Here is a 26549-nt window from a genome sequence, read left to right on the forward strand (position 1 = left end):
GTATCCGCTTATCAAGAGGATATAACAATTGTAAATATTTATGCACCCAACATCAAAGCACCTAAATATATAAAGCAAATATTAACGTAACTGAAAGGAGATATAGACAGCAATGCAATAGTAGTAGGGGACTTTAGTACCTCACTTTCAACAGTGGATACATCATCTAATGGAAAATCAATAAGGACACAGCAGACATGAACAAACTGTAGACCAAATGAACCTAACAGACATATTCAGAACATTCCATCCAGTAGCAGTGGAATACACATTCTTTTCAGACACCCACAGAGCATCCTCCAGGATAGATCATACGTTAGACCACAAAACAAGTCTTAACAAACTTGATAAGACTGAAAATAATATCAGGTACCTTTTCTGACCACAACAGTATGAAACTAGAAATCAATACCAGGAGGAAAATTGGGAAATTCACAAATATGTGGAAATTAAACAATGCACTCTTGAACAACCAGTGGATCAAAGAAGAAATCAAAAGGGGCATAAAAAAGTCTTGAGAAAAATGAAAATGGAAATATACAGGTATCAAAACTTATGGAATGCCGCTAAAGCAAATCTAAGAGGGAAGTTTATAGTAATAAACACCTACATTCAGAAAAAAGAAAGATCTTAATGAACAACCTAACTTTACACCTAAGCCCAAAGTTAGCAGAAAGAAGAAAATAAAGATTAGAACAGAAATAAATGAAATAGATACTAGAAGAACAAAAGAAAAGATCAACAAAACTAAGAGTTGAACAAAATTCAACTCTTAGCTAGAGTAATAAAAACAGAAAAGACTCAAATAAATAAAATTATAGATAAGGAAGATATTACAACTGATATCACAGAAATACAAAGGATCATAAGAGACTACTGTGAAAATTATATTCCAACAAGTTGGATAACCTAAAAGAAATGAAGAAATTCCTAGAATCATACAACCAACTATCTTAGTTTGTTTTCTGATGTTTATAATAGAATATCTGAAACTGGGTAACTTATAAAAAATAGGAATTTATTTTCTACAGTTAAGAGGCTGAGAAGTCCAGGGTCAAGGGGGTGCATCTGATGAAGGTCCTCTGCAGAATTCTGAAGCAGTACAGAGCATCACATGACCAGGGTGTTGAGCATGCTAGCTCCAATCTCTCTTCTTCTTATACAGCCACGAGTGCCACTCCCATGATAACCCATTAATCCATTAACCCATTAATAGATTAATCCATTCATGAAAACAGAGTCCTCATCATCCAATCACTTTTTAAAGGCCCAGCCTCTCAATATTGCCACATTGGGGTGAAAGTTTCAACATGAGTTTTGAAAGGGACAAATATTCAAACCATAGCACCTACAAAGACTGACTCATGAAGAAACAGAAAATCTGAACAGACCATAATAAGTAAGGACTTTAAGTCAGTGATTAAAAACTTCCCAACAAAGAAAAGGCAAGGACCTGATGGCTTCACTGGTGAATTCTGCCAAATATTTAAGGAAAATCAAACCAATCCTTCTCAAACTCTTCCCAAAAAATTGAAGAAGAAAGAGCACTTCCAAAGTCACTATGAGGCCAACATTACCCTGACAGCAAAGCCAGACAAGGACACTGCAAGGAAAAAAAAATATGAAAGAATATTCCTGATGCACATAGATGCAAAAATCCTCAACAAAATACTGACAACTCTAGCAAAAATGGACAAATGTAATTACATCAACTTAAAAAGTGTCTGTACAGCAAAGAAAACAATCAAAGAAATGAAGGGACAGCCCACAGAATGGGAGAAAATATTTGCAAACTACCCACCTGACAAGGAATTAATAACCAGAATATTTAAGGGGCTAAAATAACTCTATAGGAAAAATATAATCCAATTTAAAAATGGGCAAAAGATCTGAATAGACATTTCTCAGAAGAAGACATACCAGTAGCAAACACGTATATGAAAAGGTGCACAACATCACTGATCATCAAAGAAAAGTAAATCAAACTATAATGAGATATCATATCACCTTGGTCAAAATGGCTTTTACCCAAAAGAGGCAATAATGAATGCTGGTGAGGATGTGGAGAAAAGGGAACTCTCTTCCGCTGTTGATAGGAAGCTAAATTAGTGCAGCCACTATGGAGAATGTATGGGGATTCCTCAAAAAAACTAAAAGTAGAGCTTTCATATGATCCAACAATCCCACTACTGGGTATATACACAAAAGAGAGGAAATAAGTGTATCAGAGAGATATCTGCACTCCCATGTTTATTGCAGCATTATTTATAATAGCCAAGATTTGGAAACAACCTAAGTGCCCATCATCAGACAAATGGATAAAGAAAATATATATACATACAACTGAGTACTATTCAGTCATAAAAAAGAATGAGATCTTATCATTTGCAACAACATGGATAGAACTGGAGATCACTATGTTAAGTGAAATAAACCAGGCACAGAGTAAAACTTTGAATGTTCTCACTTATTTGTGGGAACTAAAAACTTTAAAACAATTGAACTCATATAGATAGAGAGTAGAATGATGGTTACCAGAGGCTGGGAAGATTAGAGGAGGACAGGAGGAAGAGAGGATGGTTAATGCATACAAAAATATTATTCAAAGGAATAAGATCTAGTATTTGATAGCACAGCAGGGTGACCATAGTCAACAATAACTTATTGTACATTTAAAAATAAGTAAAAGAGTATAACTGGATTGTTTGTAACACAAAGAAAGGATAATTGCTTGAGGTGATGCATACTTGACTTGCCCTGAGGTGATTATTACACATTATATGCTTGTATCAAAATATCTCATGTGCCCCATAACAATATACACCTACTATTTACCCATAAATATTAAAAATTAAAAATACTAGCAAACCAAATACAAAAGCATATTAAAAGGATCATACACCATGATCAAATGGCTTTATCCCAGGGATACAAGGATGGTTCAATATATGCAGATCAATAAATGATGGTTCAATATATGTAAATTGGTAAATATAATACACCACATTCACAGAATGAAGGATAAAAATCATATAATCATCTCACTAGATACAGAAAGAGCATTTGATAAAATTCAACATTATTTCATGATTTTTAAAACTTGTAAAAAATTAGTTATAGAAGGTAAGCAACTCAATATAATAATGACCATATATGACAAGCCCTCAGCTAACATCATACTCAACAGTGAGCAACAGAAAGCTTTTCCTCTAAGATGAGAAACAAGACAAAAATACCAACTCTTGCCACTTTTATTCTACATAGTACTGTAAATCCTAGACAGAACAATTAGGCAAGAAAAAGACATGAAGGGCATCCAAATTAGAAAGAAAGAGATAAAATTGTCTTTGTTTGCAGATGGCATGATCTTATATATAGGAAAGTCTGAAGACTCCACTAAAAAGCAGTTAGAAATAATAAATAAATTTAAAGTTGTAAAATATGAAACCAATATACAAGTCAGAACATGTCTATACACAACAAACTATCCAAAAGAAAAATGATGAAATCAATCCAATTTACAATAGCATCAAAAAATAAAATACTTAGAAATAAATGTAGCCAAGGAGGTAAAAAAAGTATTCACTGAAAAGTACAAAACATTGATGAAAGAAATTGAAGTCCAGTTGCAGTGGTTCACATCTATAATCCCAGCATTTTGGGAGGCCGAGGCAGGCAAATCACCTGAGGTCAGGAGTTCGAGACCAGCCTGGCCAACATGGTGAGACCCCCCCCGCCCATCTCTACTAAAAATACAAAAAATTAGCTGGGCATGGTGGTGTACGCCTGTAATCCCAGCTACTCGGGAGGCTGAGGCAGGAGAATTGCTTGAACCTGGGAGGCAGAGGTTGCAAGGTTACAGTGAGCCGAGATAGTGCCACTGCACTCCAGCCTGGGCGAAAGAGTAAGACTCAGTCTCAAAAAAAATAAAAAGACAGAAAGAAAGAAAGAAAGAAATTGAAGAAGATGCAAATAAGTAGATATCCTGTGTTCATTGATAAGAGGATTAGAAAAATCAGTATTGTTAAAATATTCATACTGCTAAAAGCAATCTACAGATTCAATGCAATCCCTGTCAAAATTCCAGTGGCATTTTTCATAGAAATAGAACAATCCTAAAATTCTTATGGAACCACCAAAGGCCCTGAATAGCAAAAGCAACCTTGAGCAAGAGGAACAGAGTTGGAGGCATCACATTTTCTGATTTCAAATTATATTACAAAGTTATAGTAATCAAAATAGTATGGTACTGGAATAAAAACAGATACATATATCAGTGAAACCGAATAGAGAGCTCAGAGAAAAACCCAAGCATATATAGTCAGCTAACTTTTGACAAGGGCATCAAGACTACAGAACAAATAAAGGATAGTCTCTTCAATCATTGGTGCTGAGGAAACTAAACATTCATGTGCAAAAGAAATGAAAGTGGACATATATCTTAGACCATATACAAAATGGATTAGAGACTTAAACATAAGACATAAAACTGTAAAACTTTGACAAGAAAACATAGGGGAAAGTGCTTTGATGTTGGTCTTGGCAATGATAATTTGGGATATGATACTAAAAGCACAAACAAAAGCAAAAATAAGTAAGACTACATCAAACTAAAAACCCTCTGCACATAAAGGAAATAATGAGTGAAATGAAAAGGCAACCTACAAAATGGGAAAAAATATTTATAAACCATACATCTGAACAAGAGTTAATATCCAAAACATATAAGAAACTCAAACAACTCAATAGCAAGAAAACAATAACCAATTTTAAAAAGAGGGTAAAGAACTCGAATAGACATTTCTCAAAAGAATACACACAAATGGCCAACAGGGATATTAAGAAGTATTCAACATCACTAATTATCAGGTAAATGCAAATCAAGGCCACAATGAGATACCACATCACACTTGTTAAGATGGCTGTCATAAAAAAAAAAAAAAAAGGAAGAAGGATCAATGTCAAAGAGTATGTGAAGAAAAGGGAACACTGATACACTGTTGGTGGAAATGTAAATTGGCATAGCCATTACAAAAAAAAGAGTATGGAGGTTCCCTAAAACTTTTTAAATAGAACTACCATATGATCCAGCAATCCCATTTCTGGATATTTATACAAAAAAAATGAAATCAGTATGTAGAAGAGATACCTGAACTCCCATATTCATTACAGTATCATTCACAAATAGCCAAGATATGAAAACAACCTAAATGTCTATTGGCAAATGAATGAATAAAGAAAATATGGTCTATACATGTAATGGAATATTATTCAGCATTAAAAAAGAAGAAAATATTCTTTGGGAGGCGAGGTGGGCAAATCACTTGAGGTCAGGAGTTCGAGACCAGCCGGGCCAACATGGCAAAACCCCATCTATCTCTACTAAAAATACCAAAAAAAAAAAAAAAATTAGCCGAGCATAGTGATGAACACCTGTAATCCCAGCTATTTGGAAGGCTGAGGCACAAGAATCACTTGAACCCAGGAGGCAGATGTTGCAGTGAGACAGTGAGCCAAGATCATGCCACTGCATTCCAGCCTAGGCAACAGAGCAAGACTCTGCCTCAAAAAAAAAAAAAAAAAAAAAAAAAAAAGGAAATCCTGCCATTTGCTATAACATGGATAGACTTGGAGAACATTATATGTTGAATCTAAAATAAGCAAACTCATAGAGGCAGAGAGTAGAATGGTAGTTGCCAGGGGCTAAAGGTGGGGAAAATGGAGAGTTGATGGCCAAAGATTACAATGTTTCAGTTATGCAAGATAAGTTCTGGAGATTTAATGTGTAGCATGGCAACTATAGCTAACAGTACTGTATTGTATACTTAAAATTTTCTAAGAGGTTCTTAAGTCTTATTACCACAAGAATAATAATAATAATAATAATTATTATAACAATAAGGGGATAGGAGAAATCTTTAGGAGGTGTTGGATATGCCTTTGGACATGATGGTGGTGATGGTTTCATAGGTATATATTTATCCTCAAACTCAGAGTTGTATACACTAAGTATGTACAGCTTTTTACATGTCAATCACACCTCAATAAAGTGATTTAAAAATACATATTTGCTTTTCAGATTTAAAAGCCAGTTAATTCTCCTGATCAGCAGTTTATTTTAACCCTTGAAAGATACATGGAATATTTTCAAGGCAATGGATATAGAAGATTTTAATTTGTATATCAAACTGAAATTTCATGCTATACCATAGATATTTGCCAATTCAGATTATTGGAATTGTGTATTTTTTAAAAAGCCATACCAGTACCTTGGCAGGAAGTATTAGGCAGAGAGAGTCAGGGCATAGCCAAGTGGAGTGCCGCAGAGTCCCACAGCAACACCATTCAAGCCCACACTTGCAGATGGGCGAGACCAACTCATCTGTGTCCTTCTCTGATCTTGCCTGGTTCTTGCATTGGTGGATCTGAGCCTGCTAGTGAGCACACCCATCACTGTCCCTGAGAACCACTAGGATAAATGAGGAAGGATATTCAGAACACTACCTCATTACTGCTTAGATTTCTCCTCCCAGCCAGTCAGCACCGAAACCAGCTTAATGTCTGCACATAAAAAAAGGCAGAGTGAAATGCTTTCCTCGGCTTCTCCCCACCTCCACCTTGTCCTAAAGAATGACTAAGCCTTTCTGTTCTCCACCTCAACTTGATTAGGGGAGGGAGAAAAATTACTTCGTTGTGTTTTAGAAATTTCTCTTAATAAAAAGAAAAGAAAAGAAAAAATAAATAGCCTAGGCCAATCCTGAAATTGCTGGAGCTCAGCATGCTGATGCCAAAATCGTGTAGCAAAAATCAGCAGCAATGATAGCTCTGTTAACTACCATGAACATCCAGGACCATACAATGAAAGGAAGAATAAAGCCAAGTGAATGTGGATGGGCAGAGAAATAGATTTAACTTAATTTGGAAAAATCAAGGAATATAACATTTCTTGCATTTGTCTCATGACCACTTCTTACCTAAGGTTAAAAAAAAAAAAAATCTACCTCAGTTTATTGTTCTTACCTTTTCAAAGTAGACAATTTCAACTTAAATTTCATGTCACACAATTTCTTTTAACTGCAAAATTCTGAAGCCTTTTTTAAATAACATAGGGAAATATCTAACTTAAAGTTCGGAACTAGAGCGTCCATAATTTGCTTCTAAACAAAGAAAAGCTGTTCAGCTTGTAACCACAGTATATTGAAACAATTGAAATAACTTTCAGTAGTTAAGTAGAAGGCATACATTAACTTAGAGATTCTTTAAGAACTATATGTATTTCTGGATTAAAGTAGTTTATGTAAACTAGTTCAGTAACTATTTTACCAGGACGCAATACGGCATTCTGCAAAATTCATTACTCCTATGACTATAAAGTCCTGTTCAAGAGACCTTCACAATTATATTTGCTTCACACACTAAAATGACAACGTAATCTAATAGTAAGTGTTAATTTAGAGTTAAAGATGTAATAGGCCCAGGTTTGGTCCCAACAATGGAGCTTGGCTTTAGGTCTTCATAGCACCACTTACTAAAATCACTGGGCCTCATCTATTCTATTTAAAATAGACCTCTTATTCCCACTCAAAACAGACAATGCAAAAACACATATTTTCTTCTTCTACACATAGATATTTTCCTCCATTGCTCCCTGTATTACTGGTTTAAGACAACATTTATTCTTAAAATTACTTCACCGATTCCTAGGACATGTTTTCCCACAATAAACAATTAAAAAGATAAAACAGTCTTAATCTTGGGTCACTGATTCATCTTCTTCTAGACCATGCTGATTTCTTTTTAGCATCTGGCACATGACCCAGTGATTATTTTTAATGACTTTCAAAATACATTTTTCTGTAAATCAAATAAATACATTTTTCCTCTAAAGCCCCCTTGCATGACTATTGTGGTTTGTCCTCCAAAGTGCAACTTCAAAAGCCACCATAGGAGGAATTCTCCTTGTTTTTGTCTAATGATCAGTACTGATGGTTATTCTTTAGCAACTTGGATTTAGCCACTTAAAGAAGGAATGAGACCTATGCCTGAAGACAAACATTCTGTATTATTTTTTCATCTCATAAATGAGACAAGAAAGATCTCAACTCCTTCTAGACCAGTGGTTCCCAAACTTGAACGTGTATCAGAATCATCTAGAGGGCTTGTTAAACCATGTGTCCCTGGGCCCACCCTAGGGTTGTGCTTCAGCCCCGGGAGTTGCAGCCTGAGAATCTGTATTTCTGATCAGTTCCCAGGACCACGCCATGAGAACCACTGGTCTAGACTATCTGAGCGGTCCAGTCAAAAAAACCAAAATTGTTACAAAAACAACTTTTAAGTCACTATTAGAGAAAACTAAGACATTCAGACTACTAGCTCTAAAATTTATCTTATCAGAACCTCAATGTTTCTTAGAGGAATTTTAGTAAACAATAGTATTATATTCGTTTTTTAAATGTCAAAAATTTGTCTAACATCATTATACTGAATCTGCTTTTGCCTTCATATCGGAGAGTTTAAGCGCTGCTATTTTTTTTAGTTTAGCTTGTAGACAATTTTTCAAAGAACGTATGTGCATTTCTTTTTAGAATAACATATGATTAAATATGCTGTTTTACCTTTTAAAAGCAACTAAATTAAAATTTACTTCACATATGTTTATAGATTTTCCAAAAATTCCAAGGCAAACTCAAACTGCATAGAAAGTTAATTTTTTCTAAATTCATCCATGAGTATATGGGTATAGTTTACTATCAATTATGCATACCTCTTATTAAAATAAAACCACATTCTAAAAAATTTCCAGTTGGCACTGTTTATTCTATCACCATTTATTTGATCTAATAAACAGCATCTAAGGAAAAATCCATTTACCTCAGAGAACTATACACCTACTATATGAGAGAATAATTAAGATGAGTATTGCAATAAAACAGTATTGTACATTAGTTTCCTAATGTTATGGTATAAATTAATGTCCAAAGGAAATACTTTTTATTCATTAAAGATTTGAAACTACAAATTATTTAACATATGTGCTAAGAAGCTATTTGTAACTGGTTTTAGGCTCTGTGTATTTTTATGTTCATTGAAGCACTTTTTATAAAGAACACGTGCTTGTTTACTGCCACTGGCTGTTCAACTCTCTGAAAACTAGCTCCTCTGCTGCATACTGACTAGTACAAATTCTTTTGTAAAAAGATTACTTTTTAGGACTTTAGGGTTTTTTTTTCTTATTGTTTATTTAATGTTCAAGCATAGTTTTAATAACAACCCTGCTCAGAAACTCATTTTAATGATGCTAGGAGTACCAATTCTCCCAGTCTTTCAGAAGGATGTAAATTACTAGTGTGATGTGGAGACTTACAAAGCCTTTGGGCACAATGAACAAACATGAGAAAATTGCTGGAGGTAAAGAATAGCTACTGTTACCGGACAGAAGGGAAAAATGGCAAATCCAGTAATGGTCATGATGGAGATGCAAGTAAATAGAGCTTGCCATCGATTCACTAATTTGACAAAGTGCACCTAGATTTATCATCTTTCCAACCCTGCTCTTTCTAATCTTTTAATGCATTACCATCATCCAAGGCTCCTTTCTTCTAGGACAGTAACTGGGCATACAGAATAGTACCAGTATAATACCCAGTACAATACCAGACAGTGTCCAAAGTATCCCATCAGCTGGTTAAAATAGTCTCAAACACAGAGGCCTGGCACACGAAATCAGCCCATTTAGCACCCACTTCCAGAGACCCATCCTCCTCCCACCTGCCCTTCTTTTCACTTTATTGCTCAATAATGTCCAATAGTCTTCTAAGCTTTTGTTAAGTCTCTGTTGATCCTTGGTGTTTCCAATTTTTACTGCCCTAATTCTACTTGTCTTTATTCTGTGGTTCAGCCCTTTGTACCATGACTGATGCTGCTATGTCCTCCTCACCAGCTCCCTTTGGTTCCAACACTTACATACATCTTACAATATTTCACCCAGAAAATGTTTTCTTATGTACCCTTATAGCAGATCTGGTAAGATATTTGACCCTAACAAACATGTGACTATTAAATATATTTATAGATGGGCAAATTGTGGAGACAACCCAGCTTCGTATTTCACAAGGTGGACAGCAAGCAGTAAACATGATAGGAATGAGGAACTACCAAAACCTATCCACTAGGTTCTTACAACCAGACCCAGTTATGTATTGTGTTTAGTTAGTCTCTGGAAAATACAATCACTGAGAAATTCCCTGTAACTATTGCATGACATGTAAACATGACCAATAGTCAGTTATCTGGGAAATCATTTAGAAATTCCAGGGACTCCAATTTGAACTCCAGTAATTCTAAAGGAAGATTAAATGAGAAAAAGGAGACACATTTTTGTTTTCACAACTAGGATTTCTTATTCTGACATCTTTTTAGTTCAGTAGCACAGCCTGAAGAGTGTTATCTCACCAGGAGGAAAGTAAGATGACAAAATTGATCTGTCTTCACAAAGCAAAATTATAAACTTAATTACATAATTATTTTTAATATGTGCATTTATAACTTGTGATAATAGCAGTTACATTTCATGTTCTTTGCAAGCTTCATATGCACCAGTTCATAAAGCCTAACAATATTCTCGTTCAACGTACAATAGTTAATGATCCATTTGCTTGCCATTTGTCTTTTCCTTTGCCAGTCTTTCTTTTTCTCAGTACTCATCCATCCTGTTACCCAAAAAAGGCATATTCTGCAATATTCACTTTAGAGGTGGCCAGTTCAAATCAGTGCAAAGGAAGGATCTTCCAGAGTGTAGACAAAGGGCCATAATTAAAAATTAATTGGGCAGCCCCTGCTAGGGAACAGTCTCTGGGCCTAATTAAGGAATATTTCCCATCCTCAGGTTAAAGAGCCTTACCTTGTTCTACCCAGCAGGATTTTCTAGGCTTCTCTTTTCTAATCAGAATGTTATTACAGTTATTTGTAACTCTTGTGGAACATAGAGCAGGGCAGATACCTTATCTTTTTAGTTCACAGATATTAAATCAAGAGAATTCACATCTAGATGTCATGTAGGAGCCACGTACTATGTATCACCCAAAGATCCTGAAGTGTGAGCTTGACACTGTGACTAGGTGTAACTTCCAGAATATCTCTCTTGAAAAAGAGGTTACTGTATTATGCCTAGAGATCAGAAAGGCAGACTGCAGTTATCCTTAGTAATGTTCATCAAAATACTTCTAGCTCTCCTTCTTCCAGGCTCAGGGATGGATTGTCCTTTCACTATCACTTTGAAGTTAGGCCAATGAAATTTAAGCAGACATGCTGTGGATCCCTTCCAGACAGAATTCGCCATGTTTCCTGTGTCCTGCCTTGACAGTCATGGATGTGTGTGTCAATATAGAATTTCCATCAGCCTGGTGCCTAAGAGACTATGGTGATCAGAGCCCTCCACTGACTTATGATAACCATGATGGTCATGTAAAATGAGAAATAAATTTCATTGACTTAAGCAACTGAGGTTCTGTGGTTGTATTTTTTCCACAGATCATCTAACCTATACAACTGATAAGCCTTCTAAAAGCAAAAGGAAGAAAACAACTTTGTTAATCAAGGCCTCTTCTGCAAAGTTCACCATAGGTCAGAAAATATTTCTTATAGCATTGCAAGAAGCCAAATCTGTACCCAAATCAAAAGTTAGCACTACCTGGAAGGAGCCAAAGAAATGAGGAAACCCTGACTTCCCAGTCTTTATCCAAGATGCCCCACAGGGCAACCTTGGAATTATAGAGGTAACAAGCCCCTGTTCCTCAAGTGTCAATCCCTGGAATGTGGCAGATTAGCTCTGCACATGAAACCATCTGTTACTCCCCTTGTCTTGAAGCAGAAGCCAAGATAGCAGCCTTTAAACTAAGGCTTAGGGCCTCTAACAGATGCTAACAGGGAGACATACAAAGGCAGTACCTAGATTCATTGACCATGACTCAAAACACTGGTTAATAGCTAACAGAATGCATTGCTGTTTGAAGCTACTGTGTCCTACATGATTTTGAAGGACTTGTGCTATCAGAGAGACCCTGAGCCTGGACTAGATCAGTGGTTCCCAAATCACGGTCCACAGACAGGGTCTGTGGGACTTTCTGTTCATCTGCAATGAAATAAGAAAAATAAGGACAATTTAGTCATTTTTAGTGAAACTAAATATATTCTGTTTAGAGGACTGTGTTTGAACATTATAACTTTCCTAATTTTGTGATATTAAAATGTCTTTACATTTATCAAATGATGGTAAAAGATAAATGGTAGGGCCTTTATTGTTGCTATTAATGTTTTTATTTGACAAAATAAAGTTTGGTAACCTTATGTTGTCCCCATTGTTTTATTAAAATTTGACTTAATTATGGAAACTATTGTTTTTACATGACCATCAGGTTAAAACTACTGAAGCTCTATAAATCTTTATATGTAGGACATCCTATGGTTATGTTTAATATGATAAAGTATAACTTGATGGAATCTTGAAACCTCTTGCCCCATCCTCTAGAACTGCACCATCCAACGGGGTAACAACCAGCCACATGCAGCTACTGAACTCTTGAAATGTAGTTGCTCCAAATTGTGCTGCATAGTAAAATACATACTGAATTTCAAAGATAAATAATAAACTTTAGTTATTTGAGAAATCTCCAAACTGCTCTCCACAGTGGCTGAACTAATTTACATTCCCAATGGATTCATTCACACTCTAAACATCAGCATCACACAATATACCTTTGTAACAATCCTGCACATGTACCTCTTATCTCATTAATAATTTATCTCATTAATAAAAAATATCTCTTTAATAATTTTTATATTGATCAGATGTTGAAGTGGTAATATTTTTAATATCCTGAGTTAAATAACATTTATTATTAAAAGTGATTCATCTGTTTCTTTTTACTTTTTAAGTATGGCTTCTAGAAAACTTTAAATTGCATCTGTAGCTCACATTGTATTTCTATTGGACATCCCTGTTCTAATGTCAGTGTGTTCATGATTAACCACTATTAAGATTATGTTCTTTCTGGTAATATATTGTGTTTGCATGCCTTCTCAGTCACACAGACCATAATAGCTGACTTACTTCTGTTACTCAATAGCCTCATTTACCTGGAGTCTCTGCTCTTTCTCATCTTTTGTATCATATGGTCATGAAACTAGTTTTCTTTGTTAGTCTCCTTTTGCTCATATCACTCCATTGCCCAGAAATTGAAGAACAGGGAAGCCTTAGGCACCGGTGGTGAGAATGTAAATTAGTACAGCAAGTCCTTACTTAACAGCATGGATAAGTTATTGGAAACTGTGACTTTAAGTTAAAAGACATACTGTATAACAGAACCAATTTTATCATAGGCTAATTGATGTATAAACAGGAGTTACTTCCTATGGCTTACAGTTTGCAATTTCACTTAAAGCCACAGTTTCCAAGAACCTGTCAGTGGCATTAAATGAGGAATTGTTATATAGTTACTGTGGAAAAGAGAATGAAGGTGCCTGAAGAAATTAAAAATAGAACTAACATAGGATCCAGCAATCCCATTACTGGAGATATACACAAAGGAAAAGAAATCAGTATGTCAAAGAGATATCTGCTCTTCCATGTTTATTGCAGCACCATCCACAGTAGCCAAGGTATAGACTCAACCTAAAAGCCCATCTACAGATGATTGAAGAAAACTGTATAGATAGATGGATGGATGGATAGATAGATAGATAGATAGATAGATAGATAGATACAATGGAATACCATTCAGCCATAAAACAGAATGAAATCCTGTCATTTACAGCAAAATGGATAAAGCTGGAGAACATGTCATGTGAAATAAGGCAGACGCAGAAAGACAAACACTGCATAATATTATACGTGGAATCTAAAGAAGCTTGTTTCACAGAAGTAGAGAGTAGAATAGTGGTTACCAGAGTCTGGGAAGAGGTTGGTTGACAAGCACGAGGTTACATTTAGACACGGAGAATAACTTCTGGTGTTTCTGTTATACAGCAGGGTGACTATAGCAAATAACAATGCAGTGTATAGTCGAAGATATAGTTGAAGATACTAGAAGATTTTGAATGTTATCACGACAAAGCAATGATAAATGTTTAAAGTGATAGAAGGTAATTACCCTGATTTGAACATTATAAAATGTATACAAGCATTGAGACATCACATAAGTATGCACAATTACCGTATGTTGATTATGAATTTAAATTTAAATTTAAATTTTACAATAAAAAATAAATTAACCTAATGTTTGACACTCTCCAACAACTAATTATTCCATAGCTCTCCAATACCAATTATGTTATTTTCTGGCCCTAAACCCATCCAGACCTGCTATTTGCACATGCCAAGCATTTGCACTTACTTGTCTTTGATTTGAAATGTTGTTTCCATTACTCTCTCTCAGTCTATGTCTTTCTTTGTCTTCCACATTCAGTACACAACTCTTCTTCTCTAAAAAATCTTCCACACTTGACCCTACCTGGCCCTCCAAACCAGTCTCGTTGATGATCTCTCATACCTCCTTTAATACATTATGTTCATGGCATGGCATCAATTTATATTTATTGAAAAATGTAAAAATATATATATATTTCAGACAATCAGCTATGTACATTCAGTCTCCATAATTCATAAATTATCTTAAAGCAGAGTATCATATTTCATAAAGTGACAGGGCTATAATACATCTAAAAGATTATTTGTTTTACTAGTGAGGTAACAAGACTAAAGCTTTTAAGTGACTTATCAGAGTTTACATGTCTAATTAGGAGCAAAAGTGGGACCAGAACTCCCAGTGTTCTACTGGTATTTCTGGAACAGGCCACTTTTACTTTTCTAATTTATTCTGTCTTCCAGCATATAGGAAATACCCTGGTATAAATCAGGTAGCCTCAAATGAAGCATGAAGAAGCATCAGCAGGAAATAGTGCCCAAAGGAGAGAACATTGAGATTATCAGGCTAGTGCAAAGAGCACCAGATCTCCCATAAGTTGATCCCATGGGGTGAAAAGCAAGCTAGATCATAGGCAAGTGAGTGGGCTTAGAGACAAGGCTCCAATCATAGCAGAGTGGCTGAAGTGCGATCAAGAAATCTGAAGCAGCTGCAGCCTAACCACAGTGACTGAGCATGCACATTAAGGTTGTGAGGGAAGAGGAAGAAAGATGGCTGCTTAGGGAACACACAGGTTACCAGACCTGAAACAACAAGGTTAATTTCCAGATCCCACCCACTAACCCAGTCAACAGACTATATCACTTATTTTATCTCATCAGTCTTGAGCAAGGTAGGCTCAATCTAGATAGAATGAGCCTAAAGCTTGAATATATTCAATTAAGGGAGCTATGTAAAACAAAGTTAATACTAAGCCCTGCCCAGAGTTTGCACTTATTGTGTAAGATGATACAGAGATGGATAGATAAGTGTTGACTTGTTGACACTGCCCTCCTCTTCTTCACATGACCAATTTTGCAGAGAGTCACTAAATTCTGTTATCTCCCTGTTATATCCCTCAACTGGATATAGGGCAACGTGAAAATCCACATGGGACTTGGCTTACAATGTAATGGTTGATTTCCTGCTAAAATGACAATAGCTTTTGGTCAGTTTTCATCTAGGCTAAAATTGTTTAGGTTTTATACAAATTATTTTAAGAAATACCTCTGCCTACTAACTGCTCTGTCCCAGTTGCACATTTTGCTAGGTATCACTCCCTAAAAGTCATTTCATTTCGGAATTGTTTAATGCTAAATCAAGCAGCTAGTATTTTTGGTGTGACACAGAGGTGATGAGTTCTTCAAGGGTCTTGCCTGACTGACAGCTGTCAACTAGAAATGGATGCATAGAATGAACAATTTGGCAGCATGCATTTTAGCCTTTAGATTGCACTTAATATTTTTAATGTATGGTTGGTTTACTATTATCCGAATATCTCTACATGATGAAGGTCTTATTGAGGTTTTACCGGCCTCTTGCACTGGGACTTTCCCAGGTCTACAATCAAAAAAACACATCATAAAATGGCTTTTTCTACTGTTGAAAATGGTGATTGTGAAAAGGTTCAGAAACATGGACAGAAGCCTTCAAGTGCCATTACCCAGTTTTAAAACATGATGCTGAAAAAAAAAAAAAAAAAAAAGTCATGGTTTATTTCCGTCATGGTAGGATGGAAAAGCCACAAGATTGTTGTGGATCTGTACGGTGCAGGCAGGTTAACAATGCTTGTTTGGTTTGACTCACTAGGTTGGTTTGAGAAGTAATTTTCAAATAGAAGTTTTTGTTATTATTCAAAGAGCCTCAATAAGGTTTTAAGAAGAGATTCAAAGATAAGAAAGGGTATCAGCCTGTATTAGCCTATGTCTAGGGTAGAAACCCCTGACATGCTCAGCCAAGTGGAGGCATTGACATCACAGATTCTATTGGGCCCAGAGTGCAAGTTTATAATTGAACAATGTAGGCAGGAAGAGAAGGCTAAGAACATACACTATCTATTTGTTTTTAAAACTCTTTAATATGTGTCTTCAAACTGCAAAACAAAAGAATGAGAAAACACACTTTAATTCAAATCTTAAGAGAATTCTATTTCAGTAATCTGGTTAAATAATAATAATAATAATAATACCTAAAGATTACTTAGGGGAGTCTTTTGCTACAATGCAGTGGTTCTCAACCAGGAGTGATCTTGTCCTTCAGGAACATTTGCCAACTGCTGGAGACACCTTTAATTGTTGCAACTGGAGAGTGCTACAGGCATCTAATGGGTGGAGGCCAGGGAGGCTATTAAACATTCTACAATGTAAGGGACAGCCTCTCACAATAAGGAATTCTCCAGTCCATAGTACAAACAGTACCTACCTCAATGTATGGCCAGGGTATGCTATATTCACTTCTGGGTTTTGCCACCAAAATACTTCTATAAAACTAATATGCCAGATTCACTGCCTTTGCCAAAAATAAGACAGAAGTGACACCCTGAGAAAACAAACAATGAAAATTATTCATTCAGATAAACATCTATTTTAGTAAAACCTAATAGATTCTTAATAAAATGAGAGATGATTTGGAAATTTTTCCCTAATAATTTGAGAAGATTTAAAATACATTGTTAACGAGTACTTCCTGGCTAGCGGCCCACTAATTGTATGTATCTGTGATATGCACTCAGGCAAAATTTTCAAAGTTTGCACAATAACATCAGAATGATTTTGAAGACCTCTTTATCAACAGCTTACTTTTTATTGACACTTCCCAAAGCAAGTTCTTCAATTTTACTATTAAGAAGCTTCTTATGGGTCCTCCTTCTGATACTGCCCTTGACATGTTCCACAGCATCCTTCCAAAAAACTACTATTTCTAAATAAATTTTAAAAAAATCCATGAACCACCCACATAATAATCTTAAAATATTTCAAGTATTATGAAAAGCAGTGAACATTTTATGGGACTAAATTCAGTTAACCATAAGCATGTCCATCAAAAGAACAGTGTCTTCACTAAATAAATCTACTGCTAAATGAATAAGGACTTGTGAAGATTTCTATAATTCTTCTTTCACGGAATTAATTATATTTATGGGGAGAGGAAGCAGTGTTAGTATAACCTTTTAGCCCTTATTTAGAAATAGGCTTATTATATTGAAGTCAATGATGTACAGATATGTAATCCAAGCAGATTCTACTTGTATATCTACAAGTAGGGAGCATTAACCTCAAAAATAAATTCCTCATGTCAAAGAGCTACTACTCATTTGTTCCAGAAATTCATCAGCAAGTTGCAAAATAAGAATGACCCAGTCTGGTTAAAAGAAAATGCAGTCTACAGAAATGTTCATTGCGTTTTCATACTTTTTCCCCAACTGGTCAAATAATAAAAATCACTATATGAATGACTGACAGTTAATAATCACCTGTAATGCAGTAGGACCTACACCCCTCACTATGCCCTGTGCTGGCCATCAGAGCTACCTTGTTGCGTACATATTTTGCTCCAGAAAAGCAATGCTCAGCCAAGAGTCAGCACCTGCATAACTCTAAAGTCACAGGGGACCTGTAATTTAAACCCAGGCCGGCTTTGCTCCCGGACATCCAGTGACATGTCATGGTCTCCATTGTAGCAAAATTCACAAGTTCAAAAGGATTTTAAGTTGTTTTATTCCTTTGTATTCTTCTTTCAACAATATCCTATTGTTCGAATTCCCAAACTCAAACAGTTTATAAACGATTGCTGTAGTTACACTTTAATTCCTACCCCATAGTTAATTCCACAAAGTCATTTTGCCCTGTGTAATTCCATTCTTTTCCTAGTCCTATGTCACAAGGGGAAAAAATATGTTTTTGCTTATGAGATATCTCTAGCTCAATTTCTTTCTGGTAATGTATCTTTGATCAGTTCAGACATTTCTCAGAGTTTGTATACACCCTCGTTTGTAGATATCCTGTGTGTTCTCTGAAACTTTATTGCTGCTTAGCTTTGTGTGTGTGTGTGTGTGTGTGTGTGTGCATGCACACGCGTGCGTATGTGTAAAGAAGGAGATTAGGACATTTAGAGAAGGAGGGCGGGGAGGAGAGATCCTGAGAATAGAAAGGAGGAAAGAAAAAAAGAGGGAATGGAAAGAGACAGAGAAAGGAAATGGGAGTGGAAGGAGGGAGGACTGCTTTGTAGCTGCTAAGATTGCAGACAGAAATAGCACACAACCACCGTGAGCTGTATGCGATTCAGAAACCAAGACCAAATTTTGTTCACTTTCATTAATCAGTTGCTCAGAGAGAAGGAAATGACATCTGGTCCTGTCTTCTTCTACATCTTAATTATTGGAAAATATTGTAAGTATGCTCAGTATCGAATTTTGTATACCTTAGTATTTTGTGGAATAACCACAAGCACAAATGTTTATTCCTTATATTTATGCTTTTAAGATAAAATGCGTTTACTGATAAAATTGTAATCTCACTTCAGAATTGTTCTTCTTAGTAAATGTCTGGTATTTGTATTAAAAACTGTAATATCTTATCATAGTCAGTAGTGAAGCAAGACTGATGTGCTATGTAAACCTAGGCTTCATAATAACCAATTCATATAATTGATATTATAAGCAACATTATAATGTTTAAAGAGTAGTAATTCTTAAACTGTATTCAAGGAATATATTCATTGAAAAATCCTAGGAAAGTCCTCACATTTGTGCCAGTTTCTGTGTAGTTGTAATGCTCTGTCGCCCTTATCCTTTGTGATTTGCTATCATAGGTGTGCTTCTGGGCAGGGAGATGCATTCTTAAAACTCTTTTTATTCAGCAAGATTTATCACTGTTCCTTGAAAGAAAAACAAGGGAAAGCACAAAACAATGAAAAACATGGGCTCAAAAGAAGCTCCAAGTGGGCATGTTATTTTTACTATAATGACAAATTTTGTTTTCTCTATGTGTGCTATGGTTTATTTTTCAGAAAATCTTTTTTAAATTCAAGGGAAACAGCTGTTGTGTGTTAAGCTCCGTTTGAATTATAGTATGTAGATAGAAATAAAATGTTTTTGTTTCCTAGGTAATAAATATGAAAAAGTCAAAGCCAAACCAAGAACAAAACTTTCTGGGTATCTTTAGTCCTTTATGATTCCGGGAATGTGGGCTTTCACTAATTTAGAAGTTAACAAGCCTTTTTATAGTTCTGTCTCTTAAAAGTTTGCATAAGTTTTGTTAACTCTGAGCTCTTCTATTAAGGAATGTCTTTCAATCCTGACTCTCCCAATTGCAATGTGTCAAAGTGATTATATTTTCCTTTTTCTCCTTCTTTCCCCCTTCCCTCTACTCCATCTCATCTAGAGTTAAAATTAAAGGATGGCATCAAAACCACAGAAACTATTCAGAATCCCAGGGAAATATTCTAGTCCTAGCTTTCTCCATCTCTAATCTTGATTACTGACATTCCTATTTTTTAACTGAAGGGAAAACAATAAATTGCAAACCATCACCAAAAATGTAATGTTTCTAATTATAATTCCATGTTTAAACTACCAGAGCTTTTGATATTTGTGGCCAACAGCTTCAAAAATAATACCATATTTTACCATCCCTATTCCATTTCAATGAAATGAATAGATTAAATAAGCCAGAGGAATATTTCCAGAATAGTCATTCTAGTATAAAGAATTTAAGGGTATATAAAAAGTGTTTAGGGCAGGTTGAGAAGCAACTTTGACCACTGTGTTACCAGTCATTTCAGGTTAGGAAAAAAATTCCATGTTTACATGTAACTTTTTGTTAATAATTATTTTCATCAGCAGGAAATAATAATAATGGTGGTCATGATGATGCCAAAACCCTCTGTCTCTTTAAATTTAACTTCTCTTTTGATTCAAAAGAAAATTTGGGAATGTAGTGTAAGTTGAGAGCTCCAAGTTCTCATCCTTCCACGCCTTCCCCAGGAAATGAGGGCATAAACATTTGCAGCAAAGTTTGGCAAGCCAACTCCTGGCTACATGGTGTTAACTGCATGTTGGGGTGGGGGAAAACTTGTCAGGGACCCCCTGAAATAGCACCCACAGCCAGGGTTCACCTTGAGTTTAGCCCCTCACCCAGGCTTCACGTAAGTGAGAATTTCCTGGGCACACAGCAACGGAAATCAACAACCACGCATAAGGACAAATTCTTAAACCTCTGTAAATGCCCCATGGTGGTGGTTTCTCTGTGTGTTTGTTTTGTTTTATTTTGTTTTTATATCCACTTTCCTGTTACGGGAAAGGCGATGTGATATCATGGAAGACACCTAACCTAAGATGCTTAGCTGCACTCCCATGTACCAGTTCTATGGTTTTCAGCAAATGATTTACCTCTTCTGAGCATGTGAAATGGCAATCAAATCCTTTACCCTGTCTACCTCTCAGACCTCCTGTATTCCGTTCTTTGTTACAAAAATTACCTCCTGAATCTTCACAACAACTCTATTATGTGGATACAATTAAGCACACGAGGTGGGACATTCAGTGCCTTGTCACAAGACTCGAGCTAATAAATGCCAAGATTGGAATGCTTTCAAAGCCCATACTCTCTCCCCTAGACTATGATAATTCTCAGTAGCCATAATGTGTATAAATGGGCTTTGAACACTATAAAGCCCGTTACAGACGTAAGCAACTATTAGTCACCCTTTCAACCAAAAATACCTACGCATGCCAGAGCAGTGACCATGCTTTATTCACCTATCTTATTAAAGTAAGCATGGTCCCTGCTCTGAAGGGATAGAATGGAGAAGACCGCAAGTTGATTTAAATTCAATTCAATAAGACAAGTGCAAAAATTGAGATCCACACAAACAGAGGTGACATTAAGACTTAGAAAAGATTTCCTTTTAGCCTTAAGAATTTTTCACTCTTTAAAAATCCTTCTGTCCATAGTCTAATTAATCGTATTGTGCCAATGTTAACTTTTTAGTTTTGTAATGTACTAAAATTATGTAAGATTAAGGAAAGCTGGGTGAAAGCTGTATAGGACCTCTCTATACTATTTTTTCAACCTCTTGTAAGTATATAATTATTTCAAAATTCGTAATTAAAAAGCAATCCCCAGGACAACTTGTATTTTAAGTTCTTATCAGACAATGCTTTATTATTTCTTAAATGCTTTCACTAAGCAAAACCATTCTTTTACTTAATGTTTTAGATAGGCAGGGAACAAGTGAAGATACAAGAAATAGAGGGAGTTCAAACATAAGCCTGATCCACTTTAGTATTTTGCCAAGGACTGGCCCAGCTTAGTAAGGTCCTCACTTTCAGACTCCTAGAGACACTTACCAGGCTACCTGGCCTTTGCTTCGGATCCCAGTACTCTCATAACTTGTAACAGTTTTCTTCTGTAACTATGAAGAAGAGAAAAGGAAGAGACAATTCCAGAACAGACCGTTAGCTTGGTTAGTACATGGAAAAAGAGAATGTGGGCATATTTATCCAATTCCAAAAGATGAGTGAATAAACACACCAATATGCAGACCACAGAGGTATACTGTGTTCCACCTTATACTTTGGGGGCGGTTGGGTTTTTTTAATTTGTATAAATTTATGGGGCATGAGTGTAATTGTGTTACATGCCTAGATTGCATAGTGGTCAAGTCAGGACTTTTAGGGTATCCTTCACCTGAGTAACATGCATGGTACCAATTAAATAACTTCTCACCACCTTATATTATGGGGGCTGCTGGCAATTTTATATTGTTTTTACTATGTATTTTGAATCATATTTTTAAGTTTCAAATGGAAGGCAAATTAATGAATCTGTGCAAATGCACCCTGATCTACATAAAGGGAAATTATTATGTTTGTGAACTAGTCTTTCAAGCACAGTTTCACACATTAGTACAAACTTGTTAAACTAAAATGCCTGGAGTTGAATATTCTAGTTAGGTTTAACTTTTTGTCTGAAAAACTGTAAGCATTTAGACCATTTGATTTCAATCCTTATGTTTACGGGTGTAGTTGTTTTTCTATTTCCCATTTATTGAGAGGTCTCCATGGATGAGGAACAATGTAAGTGCTTTACAAACATGATCTTATTTTATTCCTATAATAACCCTATGAGATATTCTCGCTTTACAAAATAGGAGTCAGAGAATGAGAAATATCTGGCAGCATTCCTGGCACCACTTCCTAGTAATGATGCAAAGAAGATTTGAATCCAAGTCTATCTCCTTAAAAAGCCTATGCTGTTAAACATGATTCGATTCTAACACTTTCTTAAATTATAATATAGAATTTAAAGTGACCGTAACAGACCCCTGACCTAGCTCACTGGCCTTCAAGCAAGTCAGATCTTTCTCTATTTTAGATATTAATCCATAAGGAAATATTGACCTGTCCAAGGTCTCAAAGCTGGTAAATCCAGGGCTTCCACCACCTACGGTGAGGGCCTCCCCATCCAAGGCAAGTTCAACAAATCCATGCTAGGAGTTTATATATCTCCTCTTATGAGCTGGTGCTATCTGCTTTGTATACATTCCTCAGTGTACACCAACGACTGATGAATTAGTATATGTAAAAAATATGAATATATAGAAAGCACTTTTGTTTGCAGCACATGACACTTAGCTATACATATAGCAAGTGCCAATAAATATTGACTTAATTCCTATGTTAGCTTACCTCTTCCTCCTCCTGGATATTTTATTAGCCCCACAACCCCAACAGGTCTATTTCCTGCCTATGTGCAGTGATCCAGTACTCTTCCATCTTTTTAAATTCTACAGCTTCATCTATTTCTGTGATCAGAACAACAAGGACCCAACACTAAACCAAAAGCTCTTTCCTTCTTTGGAGATAAGCAGGGGCAAGTTGTGAATATTTCAAATTTAGGTTTTGTTCTCTATCACAACAAAAATATCAAGTGGAAAAAAGGGTAGTGTAAAGTGAGATATCATGTTGTTCATGTTAGCACTTGGTATTTTCCTACTAAATAACTGTATTTTATAGCAGCCTGGGTATTATTAGATTTGTTAAATAGATTCATTTTATAATTATTTCAGTACTACCTAAATTAACTGGGTCTCCTGATTTCTTCAATCTTTTATGATAATGAATATGCCTTTTGGAAATCATCAATGTTTTCAAAAAAATTCTGAGAGTTAATCTTTGGGAATGGTACTCTTGGGACTTTTCACCAGCTGGTCTAGGCCACCTGGAGCCCTTGCCTCTGGCCATTGTGCCAGCAACTCTTTCCACCTCTCTCTCACCATCATTCTTCCTCAACTCCTCCTCCCAGATTGCTCCAGGAACTCAAGTTCTCATTGAGTTCCAGTGCAGATGGACACAGCTCTCTCTCTCTCTCCTTAGCTCCTGTTTCCAAATGCAATCCTACGTCTACGTTTAGACAGGGTGCTCAGTTGAACCAAAATGTTACCCACATGATTAGCTACAAATGAAACAGAGATAATCTGATATATTCTTTAATAGTAAGATTCACACTTAAAAAAACAAAAAGCTATTGAGATTTTAAATAATTTTTTTTGTTAGAGGATTGAGTAGCCACTTGAACTGAGAGGCCATGTAATTATATGAGTTATTCCATTGATTAAAACATATAGTTGATCAGGCGCCATGACTCACGCCTGTAATCCCAGCACTTTGGGAGGCCAAGGCGGGAGGATCACTTGAGGTCAGGAGTTCAAGACCAGCCTGGCCAACATGGCAAAACCCTGTCTCTACTAAAAATACAAAAGTTAGCTGGGTGTGGCGGTGGGCACCTGTAATTCCAGCTACTTGGGTGGCTGAGGCTGGAGAATCACTTGAACCCAGGAGGCAGAAGCTGAAATGAGCCAGGATCATGTCACTGCACTCCAGACTAGGTAACAAAAGCGAGACTCCATCTTCAAAAACAATATATATATATATATATGTATATATGTAAAATATATGTGTATAGTTATATATAAAACTATAAAAATATATATATGTATAGTTATGCTGTTGTCTCCTACTAATCTTTTCCCTTGGTTCTCATCTAATTCATTTAAGGAAAAATGAAGTTTCTTTTTCCACTTCCCACAGTCTGATCCTCGAGCAAATTGCTATTACTTAGACAGTTTCTATTTAATGTCGCTCAAGTACTATTTTTGATTTCAGTTTCATAAAAAATCAGATTTTTTTTTGAGTTGGAAGGCAAGGTAAAGCTATAAAGGACAACATCCTCATTTTTCACATAGAAAGAAACTAAGGCCATATAGCTGTGTTCCCTTTAGTTTTCAGCTCCTTATTCTTAATTCACTTTTAAAAGTGGATCTCCAAATTTCATATGTAGGACAAAAAGGGCAAGAAATATCAAAAGGGTAAAATATCACTTGAAAATAGAACCTAGACAGAAATTATTAAAATAAACTTATTATCTACCAAAATCCTAGCCTCAATGATTAAGACTTTGCCAATACACTAAGCTAGTATAATCCCTCTTCACATACCTACCTTGTAGAGAAACATTTAAATCATTCTCACAACCAAGGAGACAAAGGTTCTCATGGCACCTGCCCATCACCATGTTTGCAGCCAGGCCCAGAGGAACTTTAATGAAAGGGACTTTAAACATGCTTAGAGTAAGGCGGGGGGCAGTGACTCATGCCTATAATCCCACACTTTGGGAAGCCAAGGCAGGTGGATTGCTTGAGCCTGGGAGTTCAAGACCAGCCTGGGCAACATGGCAAGACCCCCATCTCTACAAAAGATACAAAATTTAGCCAGTCGTGGTGGCAAGCATCTGTAGTTCCAGCTATTCAGGAAGCTGAGGTGGGAGGATCACTTGAGCCTGGGAGGCAGAGGTTGCAGTGAGCCAAGATGGTGCCATTGCACTCCACCCTAGGGAACAGAGCAAGACCATGTGTCAGAAAAAGAAAAAAAAAAAATGCTCAGAGTAAGTCAACACCCAGTGGATGTCTTCACTATTAATATCTCCTCTCCAGTCCATGCTCCTATCCTATTCCCCAGACAATAGAGTCATCTCTAAAGATGGCAGCCCTTTTCATCACATGCCATGCAAATCATGAATTTGGCCGTTGGGGTCACCCCTCTAAGGTGAGAGAGGCTTCATGTGCCACAAGTTGAAAAATGAGACTGAGCATTGCTACAGCAGAAGAAACTTTGCCAACTTCTCAGGAGTAATTTATAGGCTATCAGAATTTATCAGACATTTCTAGTGTCCAGAGAAATGCCCTCTTTTTTTCTGGGTGCCCCAGATAATGTAGGCACCAAATACCTGTGTGCTTCACTGCTCCCATAACCTCTTCCTTCCCACCAAAAAAGAATGCCATCTCTTCTGTCTTTCTGCCTATGCAGGTGCCAGAGAGGGCGGACAGTGGAGGCCCTGGTCGTAGGGAGTCGAATATCCCTAAACTTACTGTGTTCTTCCCTCTCCCCACCCCAGCACACCGAGTTTCCTGAGACAGAGTAACATGTTTCAATCCTCACCTTTGTGGGGATTGAAAGGACACTCATAGAGCAGCATAGAGCATCCTCACTGTTACGTTAAACGACCCCAAGGTGTTCATTCCTGATATGGTAAAACATAAATCCCACACTGGTTGTAAACTCTGCTATCATGAAAGTCTGATCTCTTTTTTCGCTTGCTTGTTTTGTTGTTTATGAGACAGGGTTTTGCTCTGTGGCCCAGGCTAGAGTGCAGTGGTGTGATCACAGCTCACCACAGCCTCAACCTCCTGGGCTCAAGTGATCCTCCCACCTCAGCCTCCTGAGTACCTGGTACCACAGGTGCGTGCCATGACGCTGGCTAATTTTTGTATTTTTTGTAGAGATGGGAGTTTCACCATGTTGCCCAGACTGGTTTCGAACTCCTGGGCTCAAGCCATCCACCCACCTCAGCCTCTCAAAGCTCTGGGATTACAGGCGTGAGCCACTGCTCTCAAACTCCTTTAAGTTTTGATCCTGCTACATGCTTGGTTTCTCCTCCTTTGCTTCTCTCCCACAGATTGTCTATTTAGTGCCAAGTGGACTCCCTGCAGCTTTCCCTTTCCTGGCTAAGCAACCTAGATACTGGCTTCCAG

At 36.5% G+C, this 26549-nt stretch overlaps 1 protein-coding gene across 5 annotated transcripts in view; it reads left to right on the forward strand.

Moving 5' to 3' along the window:
- The first annotated feature begins 18568 nt into the window (after window positions 1–18568).
- RXFP1 (relaxin family peptide receptor 1) overlaps window positions 18569–26549 on the forward strand; it is a 123598-nt gene continuing 115617 nt past the window's right edge. For 2 of the 5 annotated variants that reach the window (XM_030925996.1, XM_030925999.1), the window contains exon 1: window positions 18598–18847. In XM_030925996.1, the coding sequence (XP_030781856.1) occupies window positions 18733–18847 (115 nt within the window). In that variant the 5' untranslated portion in view covers window positions 18598–18732. Of the gene's footprint in view, window positions 18848–26549 lie in introns of all 5 variants that reach the window. The other 3 variants (XM_010383214.2, XM_010383222.2, XM_010383229.2) reach the window with 3 other exon arrangements.

This window comes from Rhinopithecus roxellana, chromosome 2 (assembly GCF_007565055.1).
Source record: "Rhinopithecus roxellana isolate Shanxi Qingling chromosome 2, ASM756505v1, whole genome shotgun sequence".
Lineage (NCBI taxonomy): Eukaryota > Metazoa > Chordata > Mammalia > Primates > Cercopithecidae > Rhinopithecus > Rhinopithecus roxellana.